Raw genomic sequence first — 21,967 nt, forward strand, 5'->3', positions numbered from 1 at the left:
TCCTCCCGTTTCCTCCAAACTGTGAAAAACTCAGTGCTTTCACAGCAGCACTTGACGGCAGACATGGCATCACAGAACAAAGTTTTCTTCTAAGGCACATAACACTTGCTCTCCCTAACAGGGCCTTCATTTTTAATGCCACCCTCCCACAGTACATCCCCTTTCATGGTGCAGTGTTAGAGCAGACACATCCTGCATCTATCTTTTGTACTATTACAAGGTTCCTGTTCAGGAACTGCCAGGCAGCATGGCAGGCTACAGCACATGCCGTATCATGGAAATGTTTTGGATAACTCAGCAGCTGCCAAGCAGTACTGGTGGGAATGATTTTCCAAGGGCATACAAATAGCTCAAGACAACATTGTACAGTTTTAAGTGTTTGAGCATGCAGATGCCCGATTTTGGCTGAAATAAGCAACACTAGCTACTTAAAAGCACATGCTTATCAGTATATTTTACGATATACTATATATTTAACAATACAATTTTTTTAAAACATATTCTTCCTCCTCCATTTTATAGTTGACTGTAAAAATAATTTGCTTTTCAATTACCAGAGATCTTCAGACTTCCACAACTTCTTCACTCAATAGGAAGAAAACATAAACCCTGACAACAAACTGCACAGGAGAAAACACAGGAAGAGATGGATGCTGACACTAAGATATGGAAACATTATTTTATAGTGCAAAGCAGTGCTTCAAATGGAATGAGTAATTTTTAGGTCATGCCCCATTTTACTTAATGACTTTGACTATAAGCAGGAATTATATGCTGCCTAGTTTAAGGAACTGTAATTAGACTCACGTCTTGACATAAACTCTTTAAACATTCTAAAAACCAAGTGTACTTAAGCACAAGTCACCAATTTCCATCTTGTTAATAATTATTAATTACTAATTATTGTAGCTGTGCTTACAGGACTACTGTGGTGTTAAGACACCTGATGCAAGTATTCCAGGTCAGTACTTGAAATGGTGGAAGGTTTTTTTTATATATGGAGTAATTTAAAGCATTTGAACAACGATGTGTCAGCCTTTCAAACACTGACATACTTCTGTTCTAACCAGAACACATACTGTCAGTTTATACCTTATACAGAAAAATGAGTGTAATTATTTCTCACCTTTCATACTCAAGACCGTGCAAATAATTCTGTACGTTCCCAACTATTTCAATAACAGATTGCTTTAAAATGTCAGGATCCGTACTACAACTAACTGGGTATGCAAATAGTTCCTCTGGCATTAGGTATAGAGCATTCAGCACAGCCTGAATGGTCACCATCATAGAATGCGACAGAAACATTTCTGCACGTTCCTGGAAACCACTAGAACCCAACACTGAGACATTATTAATAAATGAGACAAACAACAATTCTTGGTCAGAAGCAAAACTGAACTTATTACAATTTAAAAACAGATGTTAAACCATTTGTTAATTTTAAAGAATCGGAAGACACAAAGTCATACACAACTAGAAGTTCATTTTATTTCTGTGCCTTCTGCGCCTTCTCCTGCTTCTGTGCCTTCTGTGGCTTTGGCGCCTTTTCTGCTTTTGGCACCTTCTCTGGCTTTGGCGCCTTCTCTGGCTTCTTGCCCTTTTGAGAAGCCAACTTCTGGAGCTTCTTCATTTCATGCTTGATGATCCTATTTCTCTGTAAAAAAAGAAAATGATCACTATCCATCAGAATGAAAACAGCAACAACTGAAATATGCCTTAATTTAAATCCTATGCTTTCAGATTCTGCCCTTTTTTATAATCACGCTTTGCTAACCAATTATATAGTCACAAAATTTACCGTATGTTACATTTAAAATGTCAAATTCCATCTAAAAGTGTTCTGATATACCAAGTGGTCAGCATCATTCTGGCTGGTAACTTGGGCACCCCAGTATTTCATGTGTATAGAATGAAATACTAACAGCAACTCATCAAGAGTGATTTCATCAGCAGATAATTCATTCCTCAGCTATAACCTGGGGGACTGACACACAGATCACATGGGTTCAAGTGTTATCAACTACTGAAGCCACAGAAGCATGAAAAATTCAAGGCATTCACATACTTTGTGTCACTCCATAACCCAAGCCAGCTATAAAAGTGAGGCTCCCAACATCTGTATGACTCTATAAAGTGAAAGCTATAAGCATTAACCCCCTAAAGTGACACTCCAACACTTACCATTTTCTTTGCTTTCATAACCTTGTAGCGATCGAAGTCGGTCATTTTGGCTTTCTGTTTGAAAAGAATCAGTCATGAAGCTCTGACGTATACATGTGCAAGTAGTAAAACTCAGTGTTTCAAGACATTTCACAAGTAACCAACCATCTTCAAACTAGGTTTAGCTGCACATCTGGAACTAGTTCACTATTTAAGACCTTTGCTGGGAAGCAATGGTGCACGAAAAGAGGTGGTTATAGAAATGACTGAACAAAACCACACCTACTGTTAATCTACAAGAGGTTGAAGCCAAAAGGTAGCAACTTTTTCAAATCTATGCCTTATCTATCTTTAACCTTAGCCTACAACTGAAAACACAGAGTTTATTAGATTTAACCTGATTTTAGTAAGTAGAGGCAGTACAACATGTCTTACTCATCCAGTGAAAGACTGTACCTTTTCTCGGGCTTCGATCTTCTTTGCCCATCTTGTTGCTGCCCATTTTTCATTTATGTTTTCCTTCTCCCAGGCACGTCGCACACACTTCTGACGAGCACTGCATTACAACAGCCACAAAATAGTATTCAAAGGCTTTATAAAAAAGGTTCTCTCTGATGCTGGCCCATCAAATTCCATACAAGGAAAGCTCACCCTTCTCCATTACTTCAGACAGTTTATGCCAATGCCACATACATCTCTCTGGCCTAATGAACATTTTTGTGTGTGAATGCGTTGCCAGGGCTCACAGATGAGTGACTCCAAAAGGCATACTGAGGTACTATTCCTAGCACTGCTTCAGAATCAGAAAGGCAGCAATCTTTGATTTTAAATTAGAGAAATTTATATAGTAACTAAGCTAAAGAGAACTCTTGCAATTCCAGTGTCGTTCTGTACACAGGGAACATATTTAACGTCTGAAGGTGACCTAAACAGTAGCAAAAGCAAAGATACACACAGTATTTACTTCAACTGCTTTCCCCCACACCACCCACCCCACTACTATTTGCAAGTTGCCTAGGCCAGCACGCCATTTCCTTTGCTCTGCACAGCAGCTATCAGCAAATATTGGTAATGCAAACTTAAATGCATTCAACTACAATAACATGATCTGCCAAGCTTTTACCGTGCACACGTGTTAATCCATTGACTTCATGTATGAACTTCCTAGATTTAGCAAGCATCAGACCAAATAATTCAGTCATCAAGTGACAGAACAGTTTGTTACAGAGGTCAAAAATGCCAACAACTCACCTGTGTGGGAACTTGAGAACAAAGTCAGTCAGCTGCATGCACTTGAAGGGCATAGCCTGTCTCCTGACACCACTGCAGGGGCCATCAACCAGTGCCTGAAAAACACATGTGGGGGGGTTGTACCAGCTTTGCCTTCATGCTTGATTTAGACAGTGACTTCCTAATAATGTCTCAACAGCAGCTTGACAACAACAGTCCAAAATCGAAATAGATGTCATGCAGACAAAACTTGAGATTGTTAGGTATTATCTACACAACCCAAGCTTTACAAAAATAATTTTAAAGGCCCATTTTTGTATTTGGGAAAAAAATCCCCAAACTGGACTTAAACCCCCCCCCCTCCGAACTAAGATGACACATTTCATCTTTCTTTTTTTCCCCCTTTTCTTTTTCAGGAACATCAAGCAAGGAGAGTCCCCTAGCCCAAACATTTGCTTTAAACATACATCAATGCCATTCCATTCATAACTTTTAGACTTCAACTGACATCACTTGTCCACTTCTATTCCTAAGAAACATAGCAAAGAAGGGACTGTATCACTTGCCAGTGAGAAAAGCTTGCTTCTGGAAGTTTCAAATAGAAAACGACTGTTAAATCCATATTTGTCAATTACTTATTTCTTTGAGAAATCTATTCACAGACTTAGTGTACGAACTTCTATTAAGCCAGAAAGGAGAAAATACACGTTGTGCACTCATGGCTTACCCTGTTTTGGTCAATAACATCCACAATGGCCACCAGTTTGCCAGCATGCGGCCCAAAGGAAATGAAGGCAACTCTGCCAATCTCGACGAAGCGTTTGAACACCTGGGCGCAGCAAGAATTGACAGGAGTTAGGCGAGCATACACCCCAGGCCCTCACAGCCTTTAAAGCAGCTTCCCAAGCTTTCGAACCGCACAAACCCCCTCCGCCTGAGCCAAGGACCCACGGCAACGCTCTCACAGCTGCTTTTAGCCTGCCCCGGCCGGGCAGAGGCGCGGGGCTGAAGCACTGAGCCAGGCGCTGCCCTGCAGACACGGCCCTGCCCGACCCGCAGCCACACGCGGGGCCCGGTCCCAGCCTAGCACGCGTGAGGCGGCCGCGGCCTCCCCCTCACGGAGGGGTAAGGGGAGGGGTCCAGCTGCTCGGCCAGGCGCAGGGAGACACAGGCGGAGCGGGAAGGCACCGGAGGGAGAGGGGAAGGGAGGACGGCCACCCGCCGGGGCCGCAGAGCCCCGCGCCGGCCGCACGCACCATGATGGCCGCCCGCGAGCAGAAAGGGAGGAGCGGCCCCAGCAGCGCCCGGAAACCGACCCGGAGCCGCCACTGAGCATGCGGGGAGGCGGGGCCGCGCGGTGGGGAGGTGGTGGGCTCTGCGCGCATGCGGACGGGGGGGCGGGTATCGCCATGGTGACCGGCATATGCGTGTTGAGGGGGGCTGTTGGTGTCGGTGCGGGGGGTGAGCGGGCTGTGGGTCTTCCCGAACTCCAGGGGAGCTGAGCTCAGCCCCGGTGCGCCGGCCCGGCGGCTCGCAGCGGGTTCGGTTCCGCCTCCCCGTCAGACAGCGGTGCGGTGTCGGGAAGGACGGCAGAGCCGGAGGCGTGTCCGTGAGCTTGTGGTGTTTGAGCTCGGGTAGAGCACAACTGACGTGCTCTGCGATGATCTGTTGTAATTGTCCTCGTGTTCGAAAGACAGGACGTCTGTTTTAATGAGGGGATGAGTAGAAAACGCCCAGGCTGTGGATGGCGTCTCTTCTGGAAGGGCAGCCTGGCAGCAGGCAAGGCAACGCTGGGTACAACACAGCAAATGCAGAATGGGTTGGGGCACATGCAGAACTAACTTTCAGCGAGGGTAAAACCAGTGTTACAGGTCGGCTCAGTAGGTGATGCCACCTGATAGTGAAAAGTTAGTTTAGAAACAAAAGGCACGTTCGTTCTGTTCATGGGCATGTTATCGCCCAGCTCCGGAGACAAGTGAAGGATAGGCGAGCGCTTTGGGTGATACACAGTCTTCGTTGCCATCTAAATGAACATGCCTTGTGCCCAAAATTATTATTGAATTTAAAAATCAAATAAAACCTCCCCGTATTGGGTTACACCAGACTGCATTGCTTACTGTTCTGTCCTCTTCACCCATCCCGGCAGTGCTGAATTGTGCCACACAGCACAAGTCGTTGCTTTCTTCCACCAACACTGGGTATTGCTTCATGAGAAGCTGTCACTTTTGCCCTCTCCCCCCCCCCCCCCCCGCCGTCAACATCTTCATGCAATTCATCTTTTATCTCGTTCTTCTGCTGAATTAATTTCCTGCTGTTTCTCCATAGATGGGGTTTTTCACGTTACCCAATCCTGTCCATCTTCCCAGTGCCCCCCAGTTGTTTCTCTGACCCATCTGCATCTCAATCAGTTGTCTCCGTTAACTGGGAATTGCTGCTCCTCTTTGGCACATAAACTTTGAGCTGTATGTTCTGAGCCTGAACCTGAAAGAAGCCCTACAAAGTGCTGGGTTTCCCTAACTGAAAACTGTGTTTAAAAGTAGAAGTTTATGCTTTTGTGTTGTGTATATATATTAAAAAATAAATAAAAATCACAAGAGTAGCCTGGTTTTAATTCTTTGCTAAGAATATTGGATTCTGGAGATAAAGAGCACTGTCTGCTGCAGCATCTTGCAGGATCAGTTTTGCAGCTTGCACATTTCCACCACCCCAGTAAAGCATTTCAGAGATTCGCCACCTCTCCAATAAGAATAACTTGTCTACCAGGATGAAAACATTGATATTGGGGGAAAAATAATAAGGAAACTAAGTGGATTAACTTTTCACAACTTAGTTTTATTAGTCTTCAGATACAATAAAGAGCATGAAAAGATAACCTACAGTTGTGCACACTCTCAATCGCCATTAATACACTGGCTTTCCCAGAGCCTTGTTTGGTTCCAGCCGACAGGCCGAGGATGCAGTGGCTGACGGGGTTCTCACTTGCACTTCAAGGGGGTTTAACTCTGGCTATGAAGCTATGCCCCCCAAGAAGCAGCCATTGCAGACAGCCGAGGGCAGCCAAGGTGGCTGCATGTCCGACCTTGGGCTTTTATTCTAACACTGAACTGCAGGAAAACAGAAGGTGATGGACAGGGGGAAAGCATTCCCTGAACAGAAACTGTCTCTATCCAAGTACATCTGGAAGTCCAAATGATTGTTAAACGAATTTATTCTGTAGCTGCCAATTCCAAGGAGGCTAACTTCCAAACGTGTCCCATTTGTGCAAACCCATGTCTGAATGGCCCTGCCATTAACAAAGCAAGGCAAAGGTTTTGTAAGGCAAGTACGTATTCCAGAATACCATTTCCCACAGAAATTCGGCAACTTAAGAAAACATGTTAATGCTCTCATCCAGCTGTTGGGATTTTTTACTCTTAACTGCAGTACCAGATCCATCACACAAAAGATAAAGTTTTTATCTCATGCCATTATCTCGGTAATGCCCATGCATTGTGAAGTAAGCTTTTTGTTTATCAGATGTAACTTGGGTGTTACAGAGCATTTCATTATCTTGTTATACCTTCTGCCTTATTTTCAGTACTGCTGCTCCAGTAAGACTGACAGGACAGAGTGATATACCAGCACAGAAGGGACAAAATCCTCACTGCTGATCCTCTTGAAAATCACTTTTATTCTTTTTTCCATTTAAAAAGGTATTTAGTTCCTTTCAAATCACCTATCAGCCTGTGAAACACAAAAGAAAACAAAACCCCAACCAAACCTGAAAGAAGGTGATACAGAAACAAAAGATAGAACATGAAAATATTAATGGATAAAAATACTGGCCACTGTTCTCCTCTCTCACAACCTAATCAATATGGGGAATAGATGAAGTTGGATAGAAAACACATTACATGCCACTGGAATTCATAATCCAATGTTAACTTGACTTTTGAGTGCATGCATCAAGTAGCTCTCTTGCATGCAATCTCTTCCACATGCGTGGAAACCTCTACTCACATGGTCTCATAAGCTGTGGCTCATTAGCAATAGCTGTTGAAGATGGTGATCTCCCTTTCAATTGTTATTTTCTCACACTGAATAACTGCATGAAATGAGTAACCATCCCTTCACAGAGGAGAGATGTGAACAAGGGAAACTATACGCAATAGGTATATTGGGGAGCAATCCTGAGAAAATGGAAAGGGAAGAATGTATTAAAGTGATTGACAGCAGCTATTTGTAGGACATCTGGGGAAATATGGAACTGCATGTAAGTACTGAATCTGAGCAAAAGATGATGGTAGAAGGGGAGAAGGGAAGTGAAGCAAAGATGCTCTTTTCTCCTCTTGCAGGTCCTCAAGAGTACAACAATCCCTTCTTTCTGCTAACTCTTAAGGCCCTTCAGCTGAATTACCCTTGCAGCTTCACAGATGATGTTATGGCAATATGAAGAGGAATTAACAGTGTACAAAGGGAAAAGAGGGCAGATGATGTGGCAGGAGACTTTTTCAAGGGTTATTTCAGGAGCCAGCTGAAGACAACCAAAAGACAAAAGACAGGCAGGTAAAAGGAGCATCAGCCATGAAAAACTCCTTGAGCAGCAGATAAAATTGTAGTCTTGTGACTTAAGGGAATGAGAAGTTTGGTGAAGAATGCTGGGGCTTTCAAGGAAGTCAGCTCTTTGGAGCACAAAAGCAGCAGCACTTCCAGGAAAGCTCTGTAGTTGATGCGTTTGACAGAAACATGTGCTAGGTACATCCCGGTGCTACTGAAGGCACACTGAGGCCAGGACAGTGGAAAGGATTATCAAGGCACTACAGCCCTGACTGCAGGTCCAGCAACATGTTCCTGAACCCACCTCGGCCTGCAGAGTGGCTCCTACTGCTCTTGGCTTTGGATGAAGGGCTCAACATGTTAATGCTTCAGAAGGTCCCAGATCTGAGACTCTATCCAGACAGTTGAAATAATATGAACATGACAAGTCAGCACTGACTGCAACTGAGATCAACAGTGTGTGGGGAATACAGGTCAGTGTTTCAGTATGAGAACTTATCAGAAATATTTCTATAAAAGTTAGAGAAAAGGACACTGAAAACTAGTGGCTTCTGGAGGTAACTAGGAGACATTTAAATTTAGGTTCGGTTACTAAAGCATGAAGGCATTTTGTTCCACCTTCAAAACAAATCTTATGTACCATAGCAGAAGCATGCCAAGATTTCCATGGTACAAAAAGATACAGCTTAGATTTAAGGCAGGCTTGAAAGTCCCGAGAGGTGTTGGCAGTTTATTGCACCTTTATGTAGTAGAGATCAATCAGTTTTGAACAGCAATAAAAGAAATTCTACCCCAGCTGTTCCTTTCAGTTGCTGTCATCACCCAGCACTTGGTCCAGTTTCAGAAATGAGATTATTTGGGAGCTTTCAGTGGCAGCACAGCAGAACAGCTTCCAGGTTTCATTTTTCTTAAACAGCCACCACTGTGATCAAATCCATCACCACTTGAGTTTACTGGTTAGCAAAGAGTTAATGAACAACAAATATAATACGTACCTGTCAGGAAAAGGCTAGTAATCCCTTACTAAGTAAACCTGCCCATGGGTTCTCTGCTGCATGCTGGACAAATGAGTTTTACAGAAACAACTGCCAAAATATTTCAAAAGCACTCCAAGTCACCGTATCACAGATTCCTTTGCGTCTCTTCTCTACTTATGCTTCAGGTCCTGAAGTCCTTCTGCCTTTTGTCTTTATTTCACCCTCCATTTTTCAAAAATAAGGTCCTACTTAATAACACTATAAAACTTTTGTCTTCAGTAAAGTTCATTCATTCTGGAATAAATACATGTTCAACATGACAGATGTTCTTCCGATTACGTGATACAATCCACAAGTACACAAGGAAGACAAGACACAACAACGCTGTAGCTGTGAGGCAGATGAGGAGCCCAGCAAACAAAGCAGGTTTCAGAGGTAACTGGATCAGCTTGCCTTCTGCTGGAATCATGTTTGTGAGGCTTAACATGTAACCGAGGGACCACGCTATGCTGCTGTTGCCAACCTGAAACACAGACAGAAGAGTCCCTATTCCCATGGACAGTTGAAGAGGTCCCAGAAGCTCAACTGCTGATGCTGACAACTGCCCTTTCAGTTAGCATGGAGAAAACCTCAGTGGAGTATACAAAGATACACAACCATTTTAAATTGCTCTTTTTTTTTGTAGTTCCGGAGGATGCAGATAAAATTGGTCACTGGGCTAAAGAAGTTAGACACAGGTGTTAGATGGATGGGTACAAGGATGTGTGGTGTGTATGCAGACAGCCAGTTATGGGATTTTCTGTCCAAGAAACACACTTTAAAAAAAAAAAATAAAAAAAAAAATCAGCACTTCTTTGCTAATTCCTAGAATTAGCCCCTCATCAGCATGATGAAGTTGAGAGATAAACTTCAATAAATGATTTAATGTCTCTAATGAACAGTTCTAAGCAGTCAGCTACTGGTCGTAGGAGACCACAAGGGCCTATAATATCTGGTTCTTTTTGTAGTTGTGTATATCCTAATACCTTCTGTTTAACTGATAAAGCTACACCAACAGGAACTGGAATACGACAGGTGAGCAAAGAGGTAAGATGAGTCAAAGTGTTTTTTCTTTGCTGAAAGAGGGGAAAATCTCTCATTACGATGTTTATAACTTTTGCAATTCATCTAGCTCTAGATCTTGCCCAGATCTTAGCACTGGGTTAAGGTTCTTTTCATTCATTGTGTTCACTAATTAAAAAGGAATATAGTCCTAGCATAGGCAATAAACCTTCACCCTCCTCTCCTGAAGAAACTGTGTAAATCTAATATTTTGCTGCATACAACTGCTCAAGCATTTCCAAACTGTATGGAGATTCAGAAACAGTCTGGGACAAGGGTTTAAAATAAGGCTCTGTACAGTAGCAGAGAGGACCATGGGGACCACACTTCTTGATGTGACAGCCAAGCTTCAATAGTACCCATACCTTCTAATTTGAAAGCAAAGATTTCTTAGCAGTAGCTTTAGAATGGATATATACAAGTTCATCACAAGGACTCTGTTTTTTAGGAGAAAAACTAAGGGAAGAGAGAAACGCAGCTATTACAGAAATGTTGCAAGCCGCCGCGCTCTGTCAACTGAAAGCCAGTACTCCATCAATATACATTCTTCTTCCAGGGAACCAGATTACAGCACAGGTGGATATGCCAGCTGAGGATAAAAGCTACCCGAGTTGCATCATCAGCACTCACTGATTACAAACCAGCTCTGCTGGTTCCCCACAGGGCTCTGCCAGCAGACCGAGAAGCAGCAGTTCTCCTTGACTGGTGAGGTGTTTTGGGCAGATCAGTGCCTAGAGCAAGCCACTACTTCAACAAACTGGGGCAAAGTTTAAAACACAATTATTTGATTCTTTCTTAAAGTTTTTTTTAAAGAATCTAGGCAGCATCTCCAAGTAATGCTGCAACCCCTAGAACCAGGCTGGAATTGCTTGAAACGCCATTTTGTCTTATGCCAAACATTTGACAATCATTTACAAAGGCTGTTTTCGACCATTACATTTTTGTAAGCTGCTGCATCTTGTATCTCCTTTTAAACTTCTTTGCATTAAAATAACAGTAAGAGGAGATTATTACTACTCACCTCCTTTTGAAAATGTATCCGTGGCCAAGTTTCTGTGTCGAAGTTGTAACCATGTATAAGCAAGTAATAAATGAAATTGGCTGAAAAACAGTAGGATCTAGCATATATTTCTTCAAATTTAGGCAGCATAAGATGGAGCTGAAAGCAAAAGGATTTCTTTAAAGACATGTAAATTATGAAAAAACAAATGCTTTTGGTTTTTATAATTAGAGAATATTTTGGATTCTAATTAGACTTTATTAGCTTTTTTCAGAAACTCCAGGTGAGGTTGTGGACAACTAGGTACAGAGATTTAGAAAAAGAAATACCCTGACAGTGACATAGCTTATGTGGTAAAAAATGAAAATACATTTAAAACTGCACATGAAAGATGGAGGATGTTATGGTTTCTATATTTTCCATGTCATCTTTAAAGCATGGCTAAAACTGTGAAATGAGATTTTGAAACCCAGTCCAAGTTTTAATCATGCTAGAAATGCTACATTGTTTGAAGCACTTTGGGAAAACAAATGTTGAGGTTAAAACAGACCTTCTGAAAAGTTCTGAATGCTTGTTCAGTCCATGTTCTTTTTACATCTCCCTTTTACAGATAAAAAGAGGGAAAATTGCCGAGGTATCTCCAGAGAGGACGCCTTTAACACCGGAGCGGGGGGAAGCACAGCGTCCCGGAGCCTCAGTTCGGAGCGGCAAGAGCGACCGAGGGAGCCTCAAGTCCTCAACAGGACTTGCCCAGGAGCCGGCAGCTCTGCTCACGGGAGCAGCTGACTCACAGGGGGCGGCGCCAGGAGTGACGGCACCAGCCCTCAGCGGGGAAAAATCCACCCCAGGGTGCGCGAGCGACCAGGGCGGGCAAACAGGGCGTGGCGCGGCAGTTGGCGCAGGCAGGGGGAGCGGGATGGTGAGCACTCGCCTCAGGACCAGGGCCCGCTCTGGGAGCTCTGCCCCGGCAGTGGCCAGCATAGGCACCCAGACAGAGCCGATGAGAGGGGAGGCTGCGGCGCAGACCTCGGAGTGTAGAGAGTGCCTCGACTGGTCTCTTGAGGCGAGGGTGCACAATGGACAGGGCTGCACTCCGTGCGCCCTGGTGGAAGTCCTCCTGCAGCAGGTGGCTGAGCTGCGGGAGGCTGTTGGAGAGCTAAAAGATGCCAGGGAAGCTGAGAGGAAGCTGGGCTGCTTGCTCCAGGCCCAAACTGTGCAGGGGCCGCAAACGTCCAGCACTGCTCATATAGGAAAGAAGGAGGGCAGCAACCCAGGAAGCTGGGAATTAGTCACAAGAAAAACTAACAAAAAAAGGAGGAAGAGGACAATTAACAAGGGGCTTCCTCCTAAATCTGATGTCCCCACCCAGAACTGCTTCGTGGTTCTGCAGGGGGCTAATCAGAAAGCACCCACCACACCTAATGAGCATCCTGCTGATGCACCAGTAAAGAGGATCACTACTGGTGCCTCCAGGAAAAAGCGGAGGGTCATAGTAGTAGGGGACTCTACTTTGAAAGGCACAGAGGCACTCATCTGCCGGCCTGATCCAGTCTCGAGGGAGGTGTGTTGCCTGCCAGGGGCTCGGATCAGGGATGTTGCTGAGAGGCTGCCTGCTCTAGTAAGTCCTGCTGACTATTACCCCCTTCTAGTGGTCCATGTGGGTGCTAGAGATATAGATAGCAGTAGCCTGGAGAACATTAAGAAGGACTACAGAGCCTTGGGAGAGGTGGTTAGGGGCTCTGGAGCTCAGATAGTTTTTTCATCAATTCTCCAGGACAAAGGGGAGGACCTTAAAAACGCTAGGCGCGTTTGGCAGGTTAATAAATGGTTAGAATGGTGGTGCCATAGTCAGGGGTTTGGCTATTTAGAACATGGGGCTCCATTTGGGAGGCCAGATCTACTGGAGGCTGGTGGAGCTGGTCTGACAAAGAAGGGGAAGAGCTGTTTTGGTAGGAGGCTTGCCAGGCTGGTCAAGAAAGCTTTAAACTAGATGTGTTGGGGGAGGGGAGCATTGATCCATTCCAACACTCCTGGTCAGTTGCCAGCACCTGTAATAAGTGCTTGGAGCGATGTAGAGATGTTCCAGCTGTCCCAGCCATTGAGTCAGCTGCATTTGGAGCTCGGCTAAGGTGCCTCTATACAGACACCCGTAGTATGGGGAACAAGCAAGAGGAATTAGAGATGCGTGCAAGGCTACGGGAATATGATGTCATTGGTATCACAGAAACATGGTGGGATAGCTCCTATGACTGGAGTGTCGGAATGGAAGGTTACAGGCTGTTTAGAAAAGACACGCCAGGCAGACGGGGAGGGGGTGTTGCTATCTATGTCAGTGATAGGCTAGAGAGTATGGAACTCCGTCTGGGGACGGGCGATGAGGTAACAGAGTGTTTGTGGGTCAGGATCAAAGGGAAAACAGCAACGGGGGACATTACGGTGGGGATCTGTTACAGGCCGCCTGATCAAGAGGACTCTGTGGATGAAGCGCTCTACAGACAGATAGGAGCAGCCTCACGCTCACAGGCCCTTGTCCTCATGGGGGACTTCAACCATCCTGACATCTGTTGGAGGGACGGTACGGCCCGGCACAAGCAATCCAGGAGGTTCCTCGATTGTGTGGAAGACAACTTCCTCTTTCAAGCAATAGAGGAGCCGATGAGGAGAGGTGCCATGCTTGAGCTCGTGCTCACCAACAGGGAGGGACTGGTTGGAAATGTGACGCTCCAGGGCAGCCTTGGCTCTAGTGATCATGAGATGGTTGAGTTTGAGATCCTCAGGACAGTGAGAAGAGCATGCAGCAAGCTCACTGCCCTGGACTTCAAGAAAGCAGACTTTGGCCTCTTCAGGAACCTTCTTAGTAAGGTTTCATGGGATACAGTCCTAGAGGGCAGGGGGGCCCAAGACTGCTGGTCGATATTCAAGGATCACCTGCTACATGCTCAGGAGTGTTGCATCCCGACTAGAAGCAAGTGCAGCAGGAGGGCCAGGAGACCTCCATGGGTGGACAAGGAGCTGCTGGGGAAACTTAGAGAGGAAAAAAGAAGCTTATAGAAGGTGGAAGCGAGGACAGGCGGCCTGTGAAGAATATAGGAGCATTGCCCGGGAAGCTAGGGACCAGGTTAGGAAAGCTAAGGCCCAGCTAGAATTAAGTTTGGCAAGGGATGTAAAAGATAACAGGAAAAGATTCTATAGATACATAGCAAATAAAAGACAGACTAGGGACAATGTGGGCCCTCTCCGGAAGCTATCAGGAGAACTGGCTACCATGGATTTGGAGAAGGCTGAGGTTCTTAATGACTTCTTTGCCTCAGTCTTCACCAGCAAATGCTCTGACCACACCATGAAAGTCTTGGAAAGCAAATGCAGGGACTGTGAGAATGAAGACCTTAGGCCCGCTGTAGGAGAGGATCAGGTTCAAGACCATCTTAAGAACCTGAACGTGCACAAGTCCATGGGACCTGATGAAATCCATCCACGGGTCCTGCAAGAGCTGGCGAATGAAGTTGTTAAACCACTGTCCATCATATTCGAAAAATCCTGGTAGTCAGGTAAAGTTCCCGATGACTGGAAGAAGGGTAATATAACCCCCATTTTCAAGAAGGGGAAGGTGGAAGACCCAGGGAACTACAGACCAGTCAGTCTCACCTCTGTGCCTGGCAAAATCTTGGAACAGTTTCTCCTGGAAAACATGCTAAGGCACATGAAAAACAATGAGGTGGTTGGTGACAGCCAACATGGCTTCACTAAGGGGAAATCCTGCCCGACCAATTTGGTGGCCTTCTATGATGGAGCCACGGAACTGATGGACAGGGGCAGAGCAGTTGACGTCATCTACCTGGATTTGTGCAAAGCGTTTGACACTGTCCCGCAAGACATCCTTGTCTCTAAATTGGAGAGACATCAATTTGATAGATGGACCACCCGGTGGATAAAAAACTGGCTCGATGGCCGCACGCAAAGAGTTGTGGTAAATGGCTCGATGTCCAGTTGGAAACCTGTAACGAGTGGTGTCCCTCAGGGATCGGTGTTGGGACTGGTCCTGTTCAACATCTCTGTCGGCGACATGGACAGTGGGATTGAGTGCGCCCTCAGCAAGTTTGCCAATGACACCAAGCTGTGTGGTTCGGTTGGTATGCTGGAGGAAAGGGATGCCATCCAGAGGGACCTTGACACGCTTGTGAGGTGGGCCGATGCCAACCTTATGAAGTTTAACCAAGCCAAGTGTAAGGTCCTACACCTGGGTCGGGGCAATCCCAGGCACTGCTACAGGTTGGGTGGAGAAGAGATTCAGAGCAGCCCTGCAGAGAAGGACTTGGGGGTGTTGGTTGACGAGAAGCTTAACATGAGCCGGCAGTGTGCGCTTGCAGCCCAGAAAGCCAACCGTATCCTGGGCTGCATCAAAAGAAGTGTGACCAGCAGGTCGAAGGAGGTGATCCTGCCCCTCTACTCTGCTCTTGCGAGACCTCACTTGGAGTACTGCGTACAGTTCTGGTGTCCTCAACATAAAAAGGACATGGAGCTGTTGGAGCGAGTCCAGAGGAGGGCCACGAGGATGATAAGAGGGCTGGAGCACCTCCCATATGAAGACAGGCTGAGAGAGTTGGGGCTGTTCAGCCTGGAGAAGAGAAGGCTGCGTGGAGACCTCATAGCAGCCTTCCGGTATCTGAAGGGGGTCTACAAGGATGCTGGGGAGGGACTCTTCCTTAGGGACTGTAGTGGTAGGACAAGGGGTAATGGGTTCAAACTTAAACAGGAGAAGTTTAGATTAGATATAAGGAAGAAGTTCTTTACAGTGAGGGTGGTGAAGCACTGGAATGGGTTGCCCAGGGAGGTTGTGGATGCTCCATCCCTGGCAGTGTTCAAGGCCAGGTTGGACAGAGCCTTGGACCACATGGTTTAGGGCAAGGTGTCCCTGCCCATGGCAGGGGGGTTGGAACTAGATGATCTTAAGGTCCTTTCCAACCGTTACGATTCTATGATTCTATGAAAACAAAAACAAGCCAAAAACCCCAAAACCAAGCCAACCCACTTACCTGTGCCCAGGTGTGTGAACAGAAAAACCACATACTTGAATTGAAGTCATCCAGGGAAAAGTGCCCAGATAAATTCAAAGCATTAATTGTATAGTAGAATCCTGAGAAAGCCTATAGAAAAGGAGTAGATGACAGGCCTGTTATTTTCATAACTATAGAACTCAAAAGCCAGCAAGCTCAAAGAGGAATGCTGTGTTTGCAAACCTACCACAAAATTCCCTTTAACTTTTGGCCGATGTATTCCATTAAATGGACAGTCTTTTCTGTCTCTGCAAGCACTGAAGTTGAACAATGAAGAAACCATCTCCTGACACAGACCTGGATCTCCTGTTCCATGGAAGTGCACAAGCTCGTTTGGATAGTAATTTGCTGGTCTCAGAGGCTGTGTACAAAGGCTGCCAGACAGGTACTTCATCGTGAATGTAGTATTATAATTCCGAGGGTAACATGGATTATCCACATTGGAACTGGAGTTTGATTTCTGGGGATGAAAACATCAAACCCAATAAAGGCTACTCAGAAGCAAGAAAGACCATTTGACAGTAACTATGGGAATCTTTTTAAACCACACATCCATATATTTTTTCTCTGTCATGACTGATAACAGTACAACATTGCTGATCATTGTCATTCATAGAAACTCCTTCCTCAAAAAAGCATTAGCAAGACCAGCAAAACACTTACAGGACTAGTTGGGCCTTTTTGTCAAATGGTACAAAACTCACCAATTTTTAACAGATATGAGGATCTTTGTATGAAACCTGGTGTGTTTGTCCACAACTAACGACAACAGAGCTCTTACTGGGGTTTCCAAACTCCACCAAAGGGAAGCAAACACAAGCCTAATAACCTCAGACTATTACTGAAAACCTGCAAGAGCAACATAGGAAGGGGTTAAACAGACCTGGAGCAACAATGCTAAAAGCCTTTTCTCAGCTTCGTCTCTCCCGTAGCACTGGAAGCTGCGAGTGTAGACATTGTAGTTGTAACCATACAACTTCACTTGCAAGGTGCTGTTTAAGTTCTCCTGGGAGTCCGCTGGAATAAATGAAATCTGAGTGGAAGCTCCTCCAAGATCCAATGCACCCATTGTCTCTTTTCTGTAAGGATGAACCCATGTCCTCCAAAGGTTTCTCTACATATAAAAACAAAGGACTAATTAGAAATATCATCTGCTTGTTCTCCCTTCAAGCTTTTATACTCTTTACTGAACTTTTTGGGATTTCCCTGCCTCTTTGTCCTGCACCCTTTCAGAAAAATCTTAGCTCTGAGGCAAACATGCAGATGTTTTTCAGGTAGGAGGGATGTACTTTCACACAGTGAAGTGATCTTGAAAGATGAAAAAAGGAATGCGGTGTAGCTTTCATCTCAGAGGGCAGCACGACAATCAAAGCATAGCACTAGCCAGATCAGTATCCGTACTAGAATGCAAGGAATTGAAGTCATACCCATGAGAACTTGAACAAATCTGGATGTAAATAGTATGATTTGCTTGTTTCAAGGCAAGAATAATTATTAAAGGAATAGAATATTAAGAGGTCACACAGAAAAAGAGTGAAAATAGAGTGAAAACCACAGAAAAATGAAAGCTACATTGAAGTCAAAAGAACAAGGACTCCTAATCTGCACATTTCCTTCCCTGAAACTGCAGTGGCAACAAATCTCATCCATTCAGCTGGCATTTCCCTATTGCTCAAACATCCCCTGAATTCTGTGTTTGATCTACACAGAATATAGATTCTGTGAGATTATCTATCTCAATATTTTCTGTGGTATTACTTCCTAAGCATGATAATATAAATGTATACACAAGAAGGGAAAAGAAACTTCCAGTGCTAGCAAATACACTTACAAGAAAATTCTACAGTGAAAGATTCCCATTAACAGCCCCTACCAGAATTTTACTCAGCCCATTGTCACTAGAATGGTGCCAATTTCTCTCCCCTACTAGAGATATTCTACATGCAGGTCTTCACACAACTCTCTATACTAAACTGGCTTCACACCATCTTGCAGTCCCTTCGGTATTCCTTATGGATCTGCCATATCTGATATAATTTGATATTTGCATTATTGAAATCCATGTAGTAGACTGACACCACCCTGAAGTTTATCACATCGTTTTTGTTGCATGAAAAGCACAGTGAGAAAAACACTTCCAGAACATGTGATTCCAATACCGCTTTTCTCTGCAAGAGTCAACACCACGTTCACCATGAGCTATCTCTTAAGATTGCCAGTGACTAATTCCCACTCATTAATTGCCGTGATCTGACAGGAACCATTCAAACAGGACATCTAACAATACGCAGGGGTTTAGTTGAAATTTCTTTCACCCTAGCAAGACTATCTGGAAGAAGTGCAGTTAATGCTAAGGGCAGCACACTGCTACCACAAATGCAGATGAGCAGTTGCTCATCATCTTGGTACAGCTTTTATTGGGAATAAAACTATACTGGAGATATATATATATATTAAAGGGATCTTCCAACTACCTCTCTGCTATAAGGCTCCTCCATGACCCTATTTTGAGTTCAAGCACAGCGTAAGTATCTTTATATTGGTATCACTTTGTCTGCAGTATTAGAATGAATAGTGTATGAGTGATCTCTGGCTCAGCTGAAGCACATTTGGCCACATCAACACCTTCACTGCTTCAGTTAGTCTTGTCTGCTTAAGACAAGTGAGCCAACACTGCCAAACAATTTAGAGCCCCCTAAGCTGTGCAGATCCTTCACCAGTAGAGCTGCAGGGACAGCAATCACCTGAGGAATCCACAGAAAAGCAGAAGAAAACATCTTTAGTTGGCACCACTGTCAAGACAATCAACACTTGTCACACTTGACAGACCAGTGCATTCAAGAGCAGTGCAACTTCTATTTCTAGGAAAGGCATCCGGTGTCATTTAGGGAAGAACGCTGTTTTGTGGATCAACAATTTTACCTCTGCCACATCACATTCCTGTAGCATCATATTCTTTGATTTATATTTGCTTTTTTCTATTACTGCCACAAAAAAAGACCCTGTTATATATTTCAGTGCAAAAAGGAAGCTATAGCTGTGACATTTAACAGGCATGTCCTCTCAAACTTCTCATTTATAAGAGAGAAATGGTGAAAGAAAAGCATGCAGGTTTTTTCCACACACCTCTAAGAAATTGCCCATTATATAGTTGGCTGTTATCCATCCATACAGCCCTTCCTCTGGCCCCGTTATGATATGCGCACCCCTAAAGTCAAAAGGTTGTGCTCTGAAGTAGTTTTGAATGCTCTCAAGGACTTCACTGGCTGCCGTTTCATTTTGTAACCTAAGCAATTCACAAAATATAAGACACTGAGCATCTGGAAAGGCAATTTCATGTTTATTGTTCACTGACTGGCAATTCAAGAGAATTCCTACAACCACCTAATGAAAAATAGATGTTGTTTCCCTAAAGGGAAGTTTATGATAGGGAACAGCCACGTTACCCAGCAGTGTTTCAGCAAGCAACTCCCCCACTATGTATAAACTTCATTCTTTAGCATACAAGTTCGTGGGTATTTTGTTTCTTATATATACTTGCCTTTTTAGTGAACTGAGTGCTTACATGATAACTGCTGGTTAAAACAGTCCTGACGCCTTTCTTCCCACTCCGTTTAGCCACAGAACAAATATAAAAAGCCAGTTTGTGCCAGGGCTAAAGCCACAGACAGACCCCAAAAGCCACATTACACCACATTAGCACTCAGAAAACTCTGCAGTGTCCACCTTTAATCTGCCTTTGCTGCCCATAGATACACACAAACATTATCTGTTTGCATAACACTGAATTTCAAGACAGATATGGAAGAGAAAATTAAACTCCTGCCTTCTCCAGAATAAAGCAAGAATTTGTATTCAGTATGGCAAAACAGAGGATTTTCATACAGCCCCACTTTCCCTATCAGAAAAGTTAATTAAATTAAATTGGCTGGGCTCCATTTCCTTCAGAGATGGCCAATTTCCAATGGATAAAAATGCATCCAGAACATTTTTCACACTCTGGTTTCACAGACTACTCTGCTAGCATACAGAGGAGTTCAAGTTTCTGCCATACCTCAGAAGCCTCATGCCAGCTGTAGCCCCCAGATGAACAGAAGTGTTCTTATGCAAATGAACTGGTATTCTCTCCTTGACTTTATTCAGGCAGTCATCAAAAGCTTTGGCAAGAGCTCCAGGGTTACTCTCATAGCTAGATATACCAGGACCTAAAAGAGAACAAGTAGATTGATTTCATTCTGCTTTGCCAACTACAAATTAGGCCAATTAGCAAGCAGGTGTTAAGAGAAAGAGATCTCCCCCATCACTCCTGTAATTGCAAACAAGGAGAGGATGCATGAAAACTGTGAGTGCTTAAAGAATAATCAATGTAGTGACTGTCTCAGCTGTGGGAGACAGATACTTGCAAACTGCTCGCCTGTATTTCAGTGTGTATACATATACACCTATATACCATACCTAGAGTAAGATATACAGTAGAACCATGTGACAACACAGTGACAGCAGCGCTGTATTTATGAGGGAAAGAGGCTTATTCATGGCCGATGCTGTAGAAAACAGTGTGTCTTATGGATGCAAAATTTCTCTGATCTGGTAGAGTATAGAAAATCCCTCCTTCCACAACCTAAAACAAAGATTTCCTAATCTGTTTTGCCACAACTGTTTTGGACATCATGGCACCTCTACAGCTCACTGCTCTCAACTTAAAATAAAATAAAGCAGCTTCTGCAAAGAACTGCTGGTGAAATTTCAAGATGCACAAACAGCTCTTGAAGTCGTAAGAGGTCCAAGTCTAAGCTGGTGCGTGAACTAATCAGTATTTCACAGCTTTCTAGATTTCCAAAGCCTTCAAATAACAGGAATGAAAGTTACACCATGTGCATAAGATGTAACTATTTGAATAATTAACATCGAAGTCCTTTCTCCCTTGCTCAACACTCCAAGGACCAGCAGTACTTCAACTTGTTCAGGCTCAACTTGGGTGTGAATAAAACCATTCCTTACTAAACTTTCCTAGGTGAGTAAGTTGCAGAGGGAGAAATCCAGGCATTGCCATGAAGCCGTTGCTCCACAGACAACTCTGCCAGAACTCCATCTAGCCCTCCTCTAACAGCCATCTCTCCCACAACCTGATCCCAAGCTAAGCGAAAGGTGGCTCTTACAGAGTTAAAATGAGAAACCATTTATGTTCAGCCACATTGCACTGAAAAAAAAACAACAACAAACCACAGAAGAAAAAATATGTAAGACTTTACAGACTCCACATTCTATGAAGTTCACAGTATGAACATTACCGTGTCATCATTAGATGTTCACAGCCCTGGTTTGGCATAAGACTTTCTAAAAGTCTTAAGTCTAGCACAGGTAGGCCTGAAGCTGGAAGGAAAGCCGCTACTGGAGATAAACAGAGCAGCAACTGCTGTTTTACATCCTGCTGTTGCTTCACACTCCCTTGGTGGCAGCAATCTCAATCTCCCAGTGTTCAGACAGAGCAGGTCACAGACAACGACCATTTTGTTTCAGACAACTGTTTTGCCGATGCTTACACCCTAACCAGGACAGATGACGTGCACTATATAGAAAGGGTGTGGCGGCTGGCTCCTACACACAGGGCAGAGGTATCTAATAAAGGGAGAAATGAAGTCATAAAACCACCATGGAACTGACAGAGTAGTTGATCATTTGACTTGCAAGTCTAGTAGTTGACTTGTGAAAGTCTGCCTCTCAGTATGTCCAGAACCACCCCAAGTTAAGTGCTTAAGGCTATGATTGGAGGGTCACTAAAGAAACAGACAGATGTGTTCACAGCTTAGATGGGTGACATGGTCTAGTGTGAGGCGTCCCTGCTCTTGGCAGGGGGTTGAAACTAGATGATCTTAAGGTCCTTTCCAACTGAAACCATTCCGTTT

At 44.3% G+C, this 21,967-nt stretch overlaps 2 protein-coding genes across 9 annotated transcripts in view; both read right to left on the reverse strand.

Moving 5' to 3' along the window:
- Window positions 1–1,377: 1,377 nt before the first annotated feature.
- Window positions 1,378–4,749, reverse strand: RPL14 (ribosomal protein L14). Its single transcript, XM_030510028.1, has 6 exons — window positions 4,650–4,749; window positions 4,121–4,222; window positions 3,415–3,509; window positions 2,620–2,719; window positions 2,185–2,238; window positions 1,378–1,657 (listed from the first exon to the last, which is right to left on the reverse strand). Exons 1-6 carry the CDS (start codon window positions 4,650–4,652, stop codon window positions 1,490–1,492), a joined length of 522 nt encoding a protein of 173 aa, XP_030365888.1. The 5' UTR covers window positions 4,653–4,749; the 3' UTR covers window positions 1,378–1,489.
- A 1,457-nt stretch (window positions 4,750–6,206) lies between these two features.
- The window catches only part of ENTPD3 (ectonucleoside triphosphate diphosphohydrolase 3), a 37,339-nt gene continuing 21,578 nt past the window's right edge, over window positions 6,207–21,967 (reverse strand). For 7 of the 8 annotated variants that reach the window (XM_030510070.1, XM_030510061.1, XM_030510039.1 and 4 more), the window contains 7 exons: window positions 20,116–20,266; window positions 19,188–19,347; window positions 16,945–17,175; window positions 16,249–16,521; window positions 16,041–16,151; window positions 11,029–11,166; window positions 6,207–9,429 (listed from right to left, as the gene is read on the reverse strand). In XM_030510070.1, the coding sequence (XP_030365930.1) occupies window positions 9,196–9,429; window positions 11,029–11,166; window positions 16,041–16,151; window positions 16,249–16,521; window positions 16,945–17,175; window positions 19,188–19,347; window positions 20,116–20,266 (1,298 nt within the window). In that variant the 3' untranslated portion in view covers window positions 6,207–9,195. Of the gene's footprint in view, window positions 9,722–11,028; window positions 11,167–16,040; window positions 16,152–16,248; window positions 16,522–16,944; window positions 17,176–19,187; window positions 19,348–20,115; window positions 20,267–21,967 lie in introns of all 8 variants that reach the window. The other variant, XM_030510097.1, reaches the window with a different exon arrangement.

Source organism: Strigops habroptila, chromosome 1, assembly GCF_004027225.2.
Source record: "Strigops habroptila isolate Jane chromosome 1, bStrHab1.2.pri, whole genome shotgun sequence".
Taxonomy (NCBI): Eukaryota; Metazoa; Chordata; class Aves; order Psittaciformes; family Psittacidae; genus Strigops; species Strigops habroptila.